The 13,280-nt window shown below is 42.3% G+C and overlaps 3 protein-coding genes across 3 annotated transcripts; all 3 read left to right on the top strand.

Moving 5' to 3' along the window:
- The first annotated feature begins 109 nt into the window (after nucleotides 1–109).
- On the top strand, nucleotides 110–3,282 carry LOC124665088 (vacuolar protein sorting-associated protein 55 homolog). Its single transcript, XM_047202489.1, has 5 exons — nucleotides 110–215; nucleotides 1,568–1,619; nucleotides 2,291–2,330; nucleotides 2,414–2,498; nucleotides 2,750–3,282. The coding sequence occupies exons 2-5, from the start codon at nucleotides 1,587–1,589 to the stop codon at nucleotides 2,931–2,933; spliced, it is 342 nt and encodes a 113-aa protein (XP_047058445.1). The 5' UTR covers nucleotides 110–215; nucleotides 1,568–1,586; the 3' UTR covers nucleotides 2,934–3,282.
- An 841-nt stretch (nucleotides 3,283–4,123) lies between these two features.
- Nucleotides 4,124–7,399, top strand: LOC124665416 (fructan 1-exohydrolase-like). The gene is made up of 7 exons (XM_047202829.1): nucleotides 4,124–4,343; nucleotides 5,161–5,169; nucleotides 5,267–6,123; nucleotides 6,229–6,387; nucleotides 6,573–6,814; nucleotides 6,902–6,995; nucleotides 7,086–7,399. The coding sequence occupies exons 1-7, from the start codon at nucleotides 4,145–4,147 to the stop codon at nucleotides 7,278–7,280; spliced, it is 1,755 nt and encodes a 584-aa protein (XP_047058785.1). The 5' UTR covers nucleotides 4,124–4,144; the 3' UTR covers nucleotides 7,281–7,399.
- Nucleotides 7,400–8,048: 649 nt separating this feature from the next.
- Nucleotides 8,049–11,467, top strand: LOC124661812 (beta-fructofuranosidase, insoluble isoenzyme 4-like). The gene is made up of 7 exons (XM_047199697.1): nucleotides 8,049–8,337; nucleotides 9,174–9,182; nucleotides 9,275–10,131; nucleotides 10,211–10,369; nucleotides 10,596–10,837; nucleotides 10,919–11,012; nucleotides 11,103–11,467. Exons 1-7 carry the CDS (start codon nucleotides 8,148–8,150, stop codon nucleotides 11,295–11,297), a joined length of 1,746 nt encoding a protein of 581 aa, XP_047055653.1. The 5' UTR covers nucleotides 8,049–8,147; the 3' UTR covers nucleotides 11,298–11,467.
- The last annotated feature ends 1,813 nt before the right edge of the window (nucleotides 11,468–13,280 follow it).

Genomic DNA, 13,280 nt, shown 5'->3' with positions numbered 1-13,280 from the left:
CTTGCTCGCTTACAGGTGGGCCCGGCCCACCAACATGACAGGGCCCACGAGCCAGCGTCGCATCGATAACACGACTCGGCTTCGTGACTTCGTCGGTCGGAAAGTGGAGTCAGAGAGTGCGGAAAGGTCCCGAGAGGAGACGACGAGAGGTGTTCGCCGGGAAGATTTCGCGCCGCCGCCGCACCCCTCGCCGGAGATGGCGATGACCGTGGAAGGTGAGCGATCTCTTCCGCTCCGCTCGACCCAGCTGTTGGGGTGATCTCCGCGAGCGTTCGTTTGAGCTCCAATTCGGGGGTTGCTGCGGTGAGGGGATCGAGCGCGCTAGGGTTCCCGCGGGTGACGAAGTGACGGGTGGGTTTCGCGGATTAGGGTGCGCGGAGCGCCGATTGGCTGTGAATTGCGCGCTGTATGGTCTGGAGCTCTGGTGCTGTACCGCTGCGCTGCCCATGGCTGGGTAGATAATAGTGTGGGAGAGACTGACAATGGGGAAAATAGTTAGGGGAAAGTGTTGGGAGCTAGTCTCGGGGAGAATAATTTGCTCCGAGAAACTGTGTTCTTCTCAGGCGCGTTCGTGGAAGTACAGAGTGGGTTATGTGGATGGTGCTTGTGTCCTGCTGTTGTGTCTTGGGTGTTGCCAAAAACTTCCACATGTCTAGAACAAGGGCTATACTGCATATGCATCCTTCAGTATTGGTTGCTTCCAGCTCGGTTGCGGCTTGGCAACAGAGCAACGCCGTACCTGGAATTTTCACCTTTGCCATATGGATTGTTCTTTAGCCAGTACGCTCATTACTGAGCTCCTCCTAAGATAACATAAATAGTTCTGACCTTGAGAATGTAAGTAGGCTGTTTGTAAGCTCTAAATGCTGGTTCTAGAAATTTATTTTGGAGTTCTAGGATATGTACTTTCGCACGTGCAATTAGTTGAGGACAGATCTTTCTGTGGTAGTATGCAATGCTCGGCTTATGAAACAGTTTGAGATATGTTTATGAATAAATTTGATAGGTGTACGCACTTTCTTGGAAATTGATGTTGAGTCCATACTGCGGACACATGACTTTGCTTAGCGGGAAAAGTCAAAATTCTATTAACCAAGGATAGATGATTCCTGGCCCGGGAAATTATGAGTAAAATTATATATTTGTTTTCTGTCTACCTCTGTACCTCATGTGTAATAAGCAACTATTATTGCTTAGGAGGGGTTCTACCGAAAATAGCAAGAGAGGGTTCCATTAAATATCAAACCTAATCCATTGAATGACTTGATGTTGTGTAATGATTGACCAACCATCTGCTGATAAAATCCAGTTTCATCGTTTGCATTTGTTACACTCTTGCACTCTGAGTAGCTTGAAATATGTATCTTTGTGCTCATTCAAATTGCTTCAAGTACTTGACTAACGTGTATGTTCCTCGCTTTCTTTTGCTTTCGTCCACTGTGCTGGATGATGTTGTCAACTTGCTCTTGGACGCGTGTCTTTACAGTGTAAGTTCATGATTAAAATGTTTCTAACTATTTGTTTGGCATTTGGAGAAGTGTCACCTGATTAATTTCTGCTGTTACAGGCTCGCTGGACTTGCGTGTATGTTCTCCACCAGCATTCTTTTGCAAATCCTGGTAAGCTATGTTCACTTGTCTATAGCTTTATCTTGCACTCACTTATAACTGAGTTAGGTTTATGAAACTTATACAGTAGCAATCGCTAACATTGTTGTACTCAATGCTTGTTTCCGTAATTTTGAGGAGTGGGAACCTGGCAGTTTTATTTCACATCTCGTTTCTACAACTCATCATGCCCGTTAGTAAAAAGCAGAGTAATAGTGTGCTATAGTTACTGGTCAGGGTTGCAGTAGAAGCATAATATTCAGTTACGAGCTGCACATGCTTGTCAGGAATAGTCGATGCATGAAAAGTTTGTTCTGATTGTATTGACCTTCGATCCTACTATTTTTCAAGAACGATCAATCACTTATTGTAATGACCTGCGATCCTTCTATAGTATTTTCGTATGAAGATTAAAGAGCAGCTTAGGATTTCCATGCTCTTGTTATCTGACCAAGTTATTACTATTTCTGGATCAAACTTACAGTAGAAGCATCATATTCAGTTAGGTGCTACATATGCTGTTTAGGCTTAGTTGATGCACACAAATATTGTTCTGACAACTGCAATCCTACTACAGTATTTCTACATTAAGATAAAAGAGCAGCATTGCATTGCCACACTCTTGTTATCTGACCAGGTTGTTACTATTTCTGGATTCCCTGATTCTTATCTTCGTGGTGCAGGCATGTGCTCTGTACAACAACTGGTGGCCTATGTTAGCAGGTGACTGTTTAGTTTTATGTCATCCTCAATCACCGTGACAGGTCTCTGGCCTTTCTGCTGACGTTCTTACACATTTGCTGTAGCACTCATGTACATCATTGTGCCCATGCCATGCCTGTTCTTCGGTGATGGATCCACACGGTTCTTGAGTAGCGGAGAGGGTGGAGCGTAAGTGTTGTAATTTTGATGATGTTCTTTCGTTCAAAGTAGTAAACTGTAACATGTTGTCACAGATACACATAATAGGCAAGCCATCACTTAGGATACCCATCCATGCATTTGCTATCACAAAGGCTGTGAACTGTGAAATCATGTGTATTGACAAAGATATGCATAATAGGCAAGCCATCACTTCAGATACCCATCCATGCATTTACTATCAAAACAGCGTTAATCAGGCTGGACGTCTCATATTTCAGGTGGATCAACGCTGCAAAGTTTCTGACTGGCGCGTCTGCCATGGGAAGCCTCGCCATCCCCGCGATCCTGAGGCACGCTGGCCTGATCGAGACCGGGGCCATGTTCATCGAGTTCACGTCCTTCTTCATCCTCGTGTGCACGGTGCTGTGCTTCCACAGGGCCACCCTGGAGGAAGAATGGTAAAGCCCGATACTGCAAGGAGTACCAACCCCAGAAGAAGAAAGAATTCCCTCTGTGGGATCTAACGTGGATCTGTGTACAAAGAAGCATGTTCAAAGTGCATGACTACTCTATTTGTGTATTATTGTGCACGTTCTCGAGATCTGTAATCTAGTGGCGGCGATGCTGTCTTAATTAGCTTTTTTCTTGTGGATGTATCCGTGCCGACCCGACCGTGTGGAACATACATGAGATCTGCTGCTGTTGACATGTACTGTTTCTCTTTGGTTGGCTCCGCCACTTGCGTGGCGCACTGGGAGCCAGGCGAGAAGGTTTGTTTACATTCTGCACTTAATTCCATGTGGCCCAGTCATGTGTGCCCCCCTTCCATTTGGTTGTTTATCATGTGCGTGATCTGTTTCCTGATCTCTAGTCGACACTAGAAACAAAACTATTTTTTTCTCTTGATGTAGTATACAAAGGGTACAGCTGGTGTTTCGGCGCATCTAGTTACTCCAATTCTGACATCTGTCATTATTAAATAATAATAATAACAATACAGGCAATGACGAACCACATGGTTTCGCCCGACTGGTTCTTACTCCCTTCGTCCGATCAAAAGTATCAAAGATTTATATAATTTTAGATGTATTTAGCTACTATTTCGTGTCTAGATGCGTCTGAATTTAGACAAATCTTTGACATTTTTGTTGGGAGGGAGGGAGTACTTTACTTTCAGCAAATTCACTCATAAAATTTGCTTATTAGGAAGTACATTTTTTAAGAAGTATTTTATGAAACTTGTCTGAACTTTACTAAAATTTAGATGTATCTAAACACTATTTAGCACCTAGATAGGTTCAAATTTTGACAAAGTTCAGGCAAGTTCCATGGGATCATGTAATGTGTAATCTAAGAACACATAATTCTTTTTTATAGCATCTTCACCTTGAATTGCGACGGTGTTATTTCTCAACTGAAAAACTGAAGAATGGTTGTGTTTACCATGATACTACAACAAAGCAAGGATCTGAGCGGGAAATGGACACCAAGTGGAAATAAATAAATGATTAGACATCCCTATCGAATCTTCCTCTCCCAGAAAATGTGTGTGACAAGGACTTGTGAACATCTTTGGGCCGTCCTAAGCAGTGTCGTGACCTATGTCGCCTGCTTAAAGTCTATACAAAGCCTTCTCATCTCACAAGACATTCTACCTTCACTCCCCAGTCCCCATGGCCCAAGCTTGGGCCTTCGCCCTCCTCGCCCTCTTCTCCTTCTCCTCGTATGTGTCCAGGCTCTTCATCTGCGGCAGGAATGGCGAGGGAGGATCCTTCCTTTGTGCGCGGTCTCCGGAGCCAGAGCTCCCATCCATTGCCAGCGAGAGGTACCGGACCTCCTACCACTTCCAGCCTCTCAAGAACTGGATGAACGGTACGTTTCCTCTCTGCTTTCGCTAGTGTTTGTGGCCAGTCACAGTCTCTCTGATCTGATGTTCTTTTCTTGCTCTGCCCAGCTGGAGAGCTAAGTTAAACCTAGTAGCAGATATTTTTGTGCCAATTTTCAGTCACATACTGGTTAAAATATACATTATATTTTTGCAGTAGGATCATTTTTATCTGTGCATATTTCTCGGTATAGTTTGTGGACACAGAATGTGCAATAGTAATCATTGCAAACTGCTTTCGTGTCAAAAGTAATCTTAGGCATGGGAATGGTTGGTAGCCTACTCATTACTTTGTGATTCTGTTTCTGAATGTTGCACACAGTAGGTACTCCCTGTAAGGCGCAGCAGTTAGATCTTGAGGAATTCTCAATGGTAGCCAACTAGCCATATTCTTTAGATGCTTGCGCAAAACAAAGTGTTGTGTACCTCCTCCCAAATCGTGTATATGCCACTTCCATAGTGTACTCTGAAAATGTCCATATTTGCTTCACTGTTAGTGTTACTTTTGGTCAGAAAACATTCAGTTAAGGAAAGCATGACGTTTTGTCTCTTCCATTACAGCAGGCCTAATTAGAACATCAGAAATCACGTGCCTGAAATATACTAGTTAGACACATGACAGATATGTTATACCCAGACACAAGCAATGAAGTACTGCCTGTTTTAAAATCTAGATTTTTTCATGCTCTAGCTATAATCTTATCCTATTTATTGTACATCTGTTGCAAGTTATTGACATTCTCTCGTATTTTTTCAAATATCCGATGGATTGACGATCCTTGGACATCTACGACAACACAAAAGATCCAAGTGGTATGAATATCTCAAGCACAAATACTTCTAAATAAAATGGATAGAAATTGCAGCATCCTACAACTTATACTGTCTTTATAAATTATTTAATATTCAGGACCAGTGTACTACAATGGCATCTACCATGAATTCTACCAGCATAACCCGGGTGGCACCATTGGGACTGACATAGTTTGGGGCCATTCAGTTTCAACCGACCTCGTCAACTGGCTCCGGCTTGAACCTGCAATGGTACGGGATACCCCGAATGACATAAAAGGTTGCTGGACAGGCTCAACCACAATTATAAATGGTGATCAGCCAGTGATCATATACACCGGTGGCGACTCGCAGGGTCGTCAGGTCCAAAACATTGCGCTTCCCAAAAATCGGTCTGACCCATACCTGAGGGAATGGATCAAAGGAGGAAATAACCCAGTGCTTCTACCGGACGGACCAGGGATGAACTTGATCCAGTTCAGGGATCCGACAACCGGTTGGATTGGACCTGACGGACTATGGAGAATAGCAGTTGGTGCTGAGCTGTATGGCTACGGTGCTGCACTTTTATACAAGAGTGAAGACTTTCTAAGTTGGACTAGAGTTGATCACCCCCTGTATACATCCAATGCCTCTGCTATGTGGGAGTGCCCGGATTTCTTCCCGGTATTGCCAGGCAATAATGGTGGACTGGACCTGTCCGCAGCCATCCCGAAAGGCGCCAAGCATGTCCTCAAAATGAGCCTGGATTCGTCTGACAAGTACATGATTGGGGTTTATGACCTCAAACGTGACGCTTTTGTTCCGGATATTGTCCTAGATGACCGTCGGCTGTGGTTGAGGATCGATTACGGCTCTTTCTATGCTTCAAAATCATTCTTTGACTCGAAAAAAGGAAGGAGGATCATATGGGGTTGGTCTAACGAGACAGATAGTCCTGCAGATGATGTTGTCAAAGGTTGGGCCGGTATCCATGTAAGAAAACCTAACCTTAATTGCTTTGCTTCGTATTTAAATAATGATTTAACGTATTTAGCAAATCAGTGTAACATGTTTAACCTCCAGTTTTATTACATTTAGGCAATCCCCAGGACAATTTGGTTGGACAGCGATGGCAAACAATTGCTGCAATGGCCAATTGATGAGATTGAGTCCCTCCGAAGAAATGAAATCAACCATCAAGAACTAGAGCTGAAGAAGGGTGATTTATTTGAGATTAAGGGAATTGACACTTTGCAGGTAGTTTCCTTACACCAACATGCTTACTTGATCATCCAAATGATAAAAGTTTCAGTACAAAAAAGTGTCATGCGAGTGGTAGCTGCAGAGTCTTATAATAAATTTTAATTGTAAAAACCGTACATATTTGGCAACAAAAATATTGGCCACTGTAGTTAATCTGGCACGTCATTTTCTTGAAACAGGCTGATGTTGAGGTAGATTTTGAGCTGACGTCGATTGACAGTGCCGATCCTTTTGATCCTTCCTGGCTTTTGGATGTCGAGAAGCATTGTCGTGAATCCGGTGCATCGGTTCAAGGCGGCATAGGGCCATTTGGACTTGTTGTTCTTGCCTCTGACAACATGGAGGAGCACACTGTTGTGCACTTCAGAGTTTACAAATCACATCAAAGCTACATGGTTCTTATGTGCTCTGACCTAAGAAGGTTAGTGCTTATGGTATTTGCCTCAATTTCTCTTATTATTCTCCATCTTCTTTTTTTGTCTGAAACTAAAAATAATAATTTGCACAGGTCTTCTCTAAGATCAGAACTGTACACACCAGCCTATGGAGGCTTCTTTGAAGTTGACCTTGAAAGGGAAAGCAAGATATCTCTCAGAACTCTGGTAGGTTGCAGGTTTTGCCATTTCTCATTCTATTAATTTCATGCGCTTCATGTCAAAAGTGAAAATGGATGGCTCGATGTTTCTGTGTAGATTGACCGGTCGGCGGTGGAGAGCTTTGGCGGGGGTGGCAGGGTCTGCATAACGTCCAGAGTTTATCCAGTGGCACTTGCCGACAACGACACGATCCACATGTATGCCTTTAACAATGGAAGTACCACGGTCAGGGTGCCACAACTCAGGGCATGGAGCATGATGACAGCACAAGTGAATGTAATTCAGGGTTGAAGTGATGATTAACAGAGAAGAGCAATTTCTTTTTCTTCATTTTTGTACTCTCATTCAAGAACTCTCCTTGGTACAAATAAAAGGAAATTCCAAAAAGTAGCTGATTGTTTCCATGTTCCTCTAGTATGATTTATGCATTCTCTTTTCCGAACCATGCAGGAGAACTGCATGTGTTAAATTAAGGAGAAGGAACTAAATTAAGGAGAACTGCATGATTTATACATTCTCAACTATATAATTTGGTATATATTATTGGTCTATACCGCCATCTCTCTCTTTTTTTGGGCGAAAGTGCAATGTTGGCAGAAAAAAAAAAACTTCTTTGGGAACTATCGTGGTTAACTGGACTTGTGCCGCTGCCACTTGTGCGTTCAGAATCTGCACTTGAAGCATGGCGCCAAACTGATGGAACGTCAGAGTTGCTCGGGCATGTCTGCCCTCATTACGTTTGGTCATTTGCTTTTGCGTGTGTCTGTTGCCAATTTCCTAAAAATTGGAACACGTATAACCATAATTCACGTGCTCACCTAGAATCGCGACTGTTTTCTTGTAAAACGGCAAATTAGTTGTGTTCCATGATATTGCCACAAAGCAATCATTTGTATGGTAAATAGACACAAGCTGAAAAGAAGCAAAAAACATCACTGTCAAATCTTCAACCTTCCAGAAAATATCTGTGAGAAGGACTTCAATTTGGAATCATTTTTGGAACAAGCCAAATACGGTACTACCAATACCATGATTGTTGTACCCCTGTTCACCTAACTAAACAATAAGTTAGCCAGCAAGCAGAGCTTCTAATCCCACAGGCCACAGAGCATCCGCACACATCCTATCTCCCTCCTCGTGCTAGCCCCTTCTGTCGCCATGGCCCAAGCTTGGGCCTTCTTCCTCCTTGCCCTCTTCTCCTTCTCCTCCTATGTATCCAGGATCTTCCTCTGCAGCAGGAATGGCGAGGGATTATTCCTCTGTGCACGGGCACCAGAGGTCCCCTCCATTGTCAGCGACAAGTACCGGACCGCCTACCACTTCCAGCCGCCCAAGAACTGGATGAATGGTATGTTTGCTCTCTGATTCTTTTTTTTAAGATTCCTCTCTGCTTTCTAGCTTTGGCTTCTGGTTGTGACCAATCAGAGAGCCTCAGAGTGTACTGTCTGATTTGGTCCAAGGGGGAAAAACTGGTCTGATTGGCTGCCTTGCCCAACAGGAGTAGCTAAGTTGAATCTAGTAGCAGATCTTAACTTTGTGTGCTAATGTTGGATAATATACTTGTTGAAAGATACCCTGTACTTTTCTCATTGAAAACTGTTTTTGTATAAAAGTAAACTATAGGAGGGGGAAAGGTTGGTAGCCAACTCATTGCTTGTGCATATTTCTTGCTGAATGCTGCACACATTAGACACTCAGTTTAAGGCGCCGCGGTTAGATTTAGATGATCGCAATATTCTTTGGTTGCTGACACAAAAAACAATATTCATTGCAGAAATGGTGAATTAATTACATAGAAAGTGCTCCCTCAAAAAAAATTACATAGAAAGTGCTATGTACTTCCATAGTGTTTTCTGAAGATGTCCATTATTTGCTCCACTGCTACTGTTACTTTTGGTCAGGAAACATTCAGTTAAGGAAGCATGGCGTCTATCCTTCCATTTACAGGCCTAATTGCAACACCAGAAATCATGTGTCTGAAAAATGTTGGAGAGATCTGTTATAGTAAGAAGAAACAAGAAAGTAAAGATGTACTGGACAGTTTTTAGATCTAGAATATCTTTGGTTCTGTTTACCAGCTATATCCTATTAATTGTACATCTGTTGCAAGTCACTGACATTCTCTCACCTTTTTCACATATTTGATGGATTGGCGATACATGGAAATCTACGGCAACACAAAAGATCCAAATGGTATGATTATTTCAGGCACAAAACACTTTCAAGTAAGAAGGAAAAGAAATTGCAGGATTCTAGAACTTATTCTGCCTTTATAAAAATTTCAGGACCGATGTACTACAATGGCATCTACCATTTATTCTTCCAGCATAACCCCAATGGACCCCAATGGGGTGACATTGTCTGGGGCCATTCGGTTTCGACTGACCTTGTCAACTGGATCATACTTGAACCCGCAATAGAACCGGATACGCCAGGTGACATAAAAGGTTGCTGGTCCGGCTCAGCCACAATTCTTTCCGGTGGTCAACCGGTCATCATGTACACTGGTGGCGACGCAGAAAATCATCAGGTCCAAAACATTGCGCTTCCTAATAACCGGTCTGACCCGTACCTTAGAGAATGGTCCAAGGCAGGCAATAACCCCGTGCTCCAACCGGTTGGACCAGGAATGAACCCGGGCGAGTTCAGGGATCCGACGACGGGTTGGATCGGACCGGATGGACTATGGAGAATAGGAATTGGAGCTGAGGTGAATGGTTACAGTGCAGCACTTTTGTACAAGAGTGAAGACTTTCTGAATTGGAGTAGAGTTGATCACCCATTGTATTCATCCAGTGCCTCCACTATGTGGGAGTGCCTGGACTTCTTCGCGGTATTACCGGGCAGTAACGGTGGACTGGACCTTTCCGCAGCCATTCCGAAAGGTGCCAAACATGTCCTCAAAGTCAGTGTGGATCAATGTGATAAGTACATGATCGGGGTTTATGATCTCGAATCTGATACTTTTGTGCCTGATACTGTCCTCGATGACCGTCGGTTGCTGCCGAGGATCGATTACGGCAATTACTATGCTTCAAAATCGTTCTTCGACTCGAAAAATAGGAGGAGGATCATATGGGGTTGGACTAACGAGTCAGATAGTTCTTCAGATGACGTCGCAAAAGGCTGGGCAGGTATCTATGTAAGGAAATCAGCCCCTAATTGGCTGTGCTTAAATTGAACAGCGTATCATCTTTAACTTGACGTTTCATCACACATAGGCAATTCCCAGGACAATTTGGCTAGACCGTGATGGCAAGCAGTTGCTGCAATGGCCAGTTGAAGAGATTGAGTCCCTTCGAAGAAATGAAATCAGCTATCAAGGACTAGATCTGGAGGAGGGAGATCTTTATGAGATTAAGGGAGTTGACACTTTGCAGGTACTTTCCTTTTCACAAGCGTGCTTACTTGGTCTTCAAAAGATATCTTTTTTTTCTTCAGAATGTTGTGCCAATAAAAGTGGTTGGGTGTTCTGAGAATTGCTAATTATATAGTACTGAATAGTTTTTGGAACAAAAAATAGGTGTATATATAGTACGCTTAGGTGTTTCATGTATTTTTATAGAGCAACAGTACTTAATGAGGCAAAAAATAATCTTGAAACAGGCTGATGTGGAGATAGATTTTGAGCTCACCTCCATTGATGATGCCGACTCTTTTGATCCTTCTTGGCTTTTGGACCCCGAAAAGCATTGCCGGGAAGCGGGTGCATCGCTTCATGGTGGTATAGGGCCATTTGGACTTGTTATTCTGGCCTCCAGCGACATGGAGGAGCACACTGTTGTGCACTTCAGAGTCTACAAATCACAGAAAGAGTACATGATACTCATGTGCTCTGATATAAGAAGGTTAGAACTTTTTTTGCCTTAATTTTGGTTAGTCCTCTCCATAATATGTCCATGAAAGCTAATATGTATTTCGTTGCCCAGGTCTTCCCTAAGACAAGGACTGTACACACCAGCCTATGGAGGCTTCTTTGAATTTGATCTTGAAAAGGAAAGGAAGATATCTCTGAGAACTCTAGTAAGTCGGGATACTTTGACATTTCTCCTGATATTCATGCCATGCACTTCATTCAGAACTGAAAAGGGATGGTTGGATGCTGCCGTGTAGATTGATCGGTCGGCGGTGGAGAGCTTTGGCGGCGGTGGCAGGGTCTGTATCATAGCTAGAGTTTATCCAGTGGCGATTGTCGATGACGGGAAGGCCCAAATGTATGCCTTCAACAATGGAAGTACCACGGTCAGGGTGCCACATCTCAGGGCATGGAGCATGATGACAGCACAAGTGAATTTAAAGAAGGCTTAAGTGATGATTAACACAGAAGTGCAAATTCGTTTTATTGATTCTTTCTCTTATTCATGAGCACTCGTTCGTAGAAATAAACTGAAATTTAGCAGGCAAGCGTAATTGATTGTTTCCTTGATCTCAGTTATTCATATACTATAATTACTATTATCTGCACAAAAATAAATAAAATCGATATGCTTATTTTTATTTTTATTGTTGTTGTTCTGCCACTCTTGTGTTTAGCGATGGCAAAAGACCCTTCATGTGGTTGATGTGCAGTGGCCGCAACCAGGTGGAGCTCTAGTTTTATCGACATATTTTTGTGTTAAATAGTTTTTGGGAACAATGGATCATATACATTTGTTTTGCCATTGTTATGCTGCATATAAAAGACATTTTAAATTATAGTTTCAGCTTATTTTCACAAACTCCACATAAATAATAATTTAGAGAGAATTTTGCAAACCTCCACTTTTAGGGGAACTTATAACATCTTTCCTCAACTTTAGAACAAATTGTTCCAAAACCACATATTTTGAGTTAATTAATAATGCACAAATCTCTTATTTGGTAACAATCAAACAACCATGGCCTATTAATCTGTCCCTGCGTTAATCATAGCATTTTTTTCCAAGAAAACACAATGACATTGCATTTTTTTCATTGCAAAGAAGAGTTTGTTACATATACAAGCCACCGATGAGGGCTACAACTTATCAGTACAAGAGATCAATGGACATCCCAGTGGGCAAGGTGGCACGAAGGCCAAGTGCCCCAGCTCTGGCCCAAAGCATCCTCCGTACCCTGATTTGATCATTCACTAGCTGGACCGAATGTCGTTCTCCATCGAAGACGTAGGAGTTGCGGTGTTTCCAGATCAGCTAGGGGACAAGGAGCGTCGTAGTAGCCAGGCCTTTGCGTATTAGCTTTGGCATCTTCTGCCTCGTGGCGAGCCACCAGTTATTGAGGGAGGGTTCACCGTCGAGAGGTATACATGTGAGCCAAAGCAAAGACATGGTGTCAAATCAGACTTGCTTCGAGAAGGGACATGACATGATCAAGTGCTTCATGGATTAAGTCACAAAGAAGTCACCTAGGGTGATGTTGCAGGCCGCGCCGTTGCAGACATTCGACAGTCCAGCACATGTCCTTGAATGTGAGCCAATGAAAGAACTTGACGCATGGAGGCACCTAAGTTTTCCAGATTAGCCTTTAAGCGTTGTAGGGATTAAACATAACATTTTTGATCGTGTCTTCAACCATCCCATCATTAAAACTTGTCCAGCGAAATCATCTAGATTTTTTACCAATCCCAAGCTCGTCTTCTCAACGAGGGTAACTGACACTCAATTATTTATATTAACTTTTTTTACTTTATCACTCATCCAATTAACATATAAATACATATACATATTAATTACATAAAATAAAAAAAATATCATGCTAATTTCTAGGAAACATTCTTAGAAAAACATTATGTCTATTGCTATAAAAAAATCTAATCAAATTTGTATTTTGCAACGAAACTTATTTTTAATTTGTACTTTAGACATGGCTCTATAAATACCCCTAGGTCGGAGTGAACTAGATGACAAAAAAAAAATCACGCCTTACTTACGTTAATTCGTGCCACTTATTTGGACTAATGGAGTATGTGTTCATGTTCAGTTAGTATCCTTAAATTTATAGGCAGAGATCTAACCTAACAAATACATGGATCGATGTTTCTAGAGTGTATGTCTATTTTAGGTGTAGGTAAAGTATGAAACTCTATAGAGTATGAGGTGTTTATCTTCAAATTGTCGGTTTTGCACTTTGTTCGGCATATATTGTCAATATTTTCATGTGTTCAATAATCAACATGCAACACAAGTGTTATTTGCAATTCACATGATTCAGCTACATCAAAGCACACACCATGGGGAGCCGAAAGCAACATATGATTGTGGATTTAATTTTTTCTATGATTTTAAATCTGCATATAACTAAGCAACTCGGTTT

Source organism: Lolium rigidum, chromosome 6, assembly GCF_022539505.1.
Source record: "Lolium rigidum isolate FL_2022 chromosome 6, APGP_CSIRO_Lrig_0.1, whole genome shotgun sequence".
In the NCBI taxonomy this organism is placed as follows: Eukaryota; Viridiplantae; Streptophyta; class Magnoliopsida; order Poales; family Poaceae; genus Lolium; species Lolium rigidum.
The sequence above is the reverse complement of the archived record's forward strand: the minus strand, read 5'-3'. Positions and strand labels throughout refer to the sequence as shown.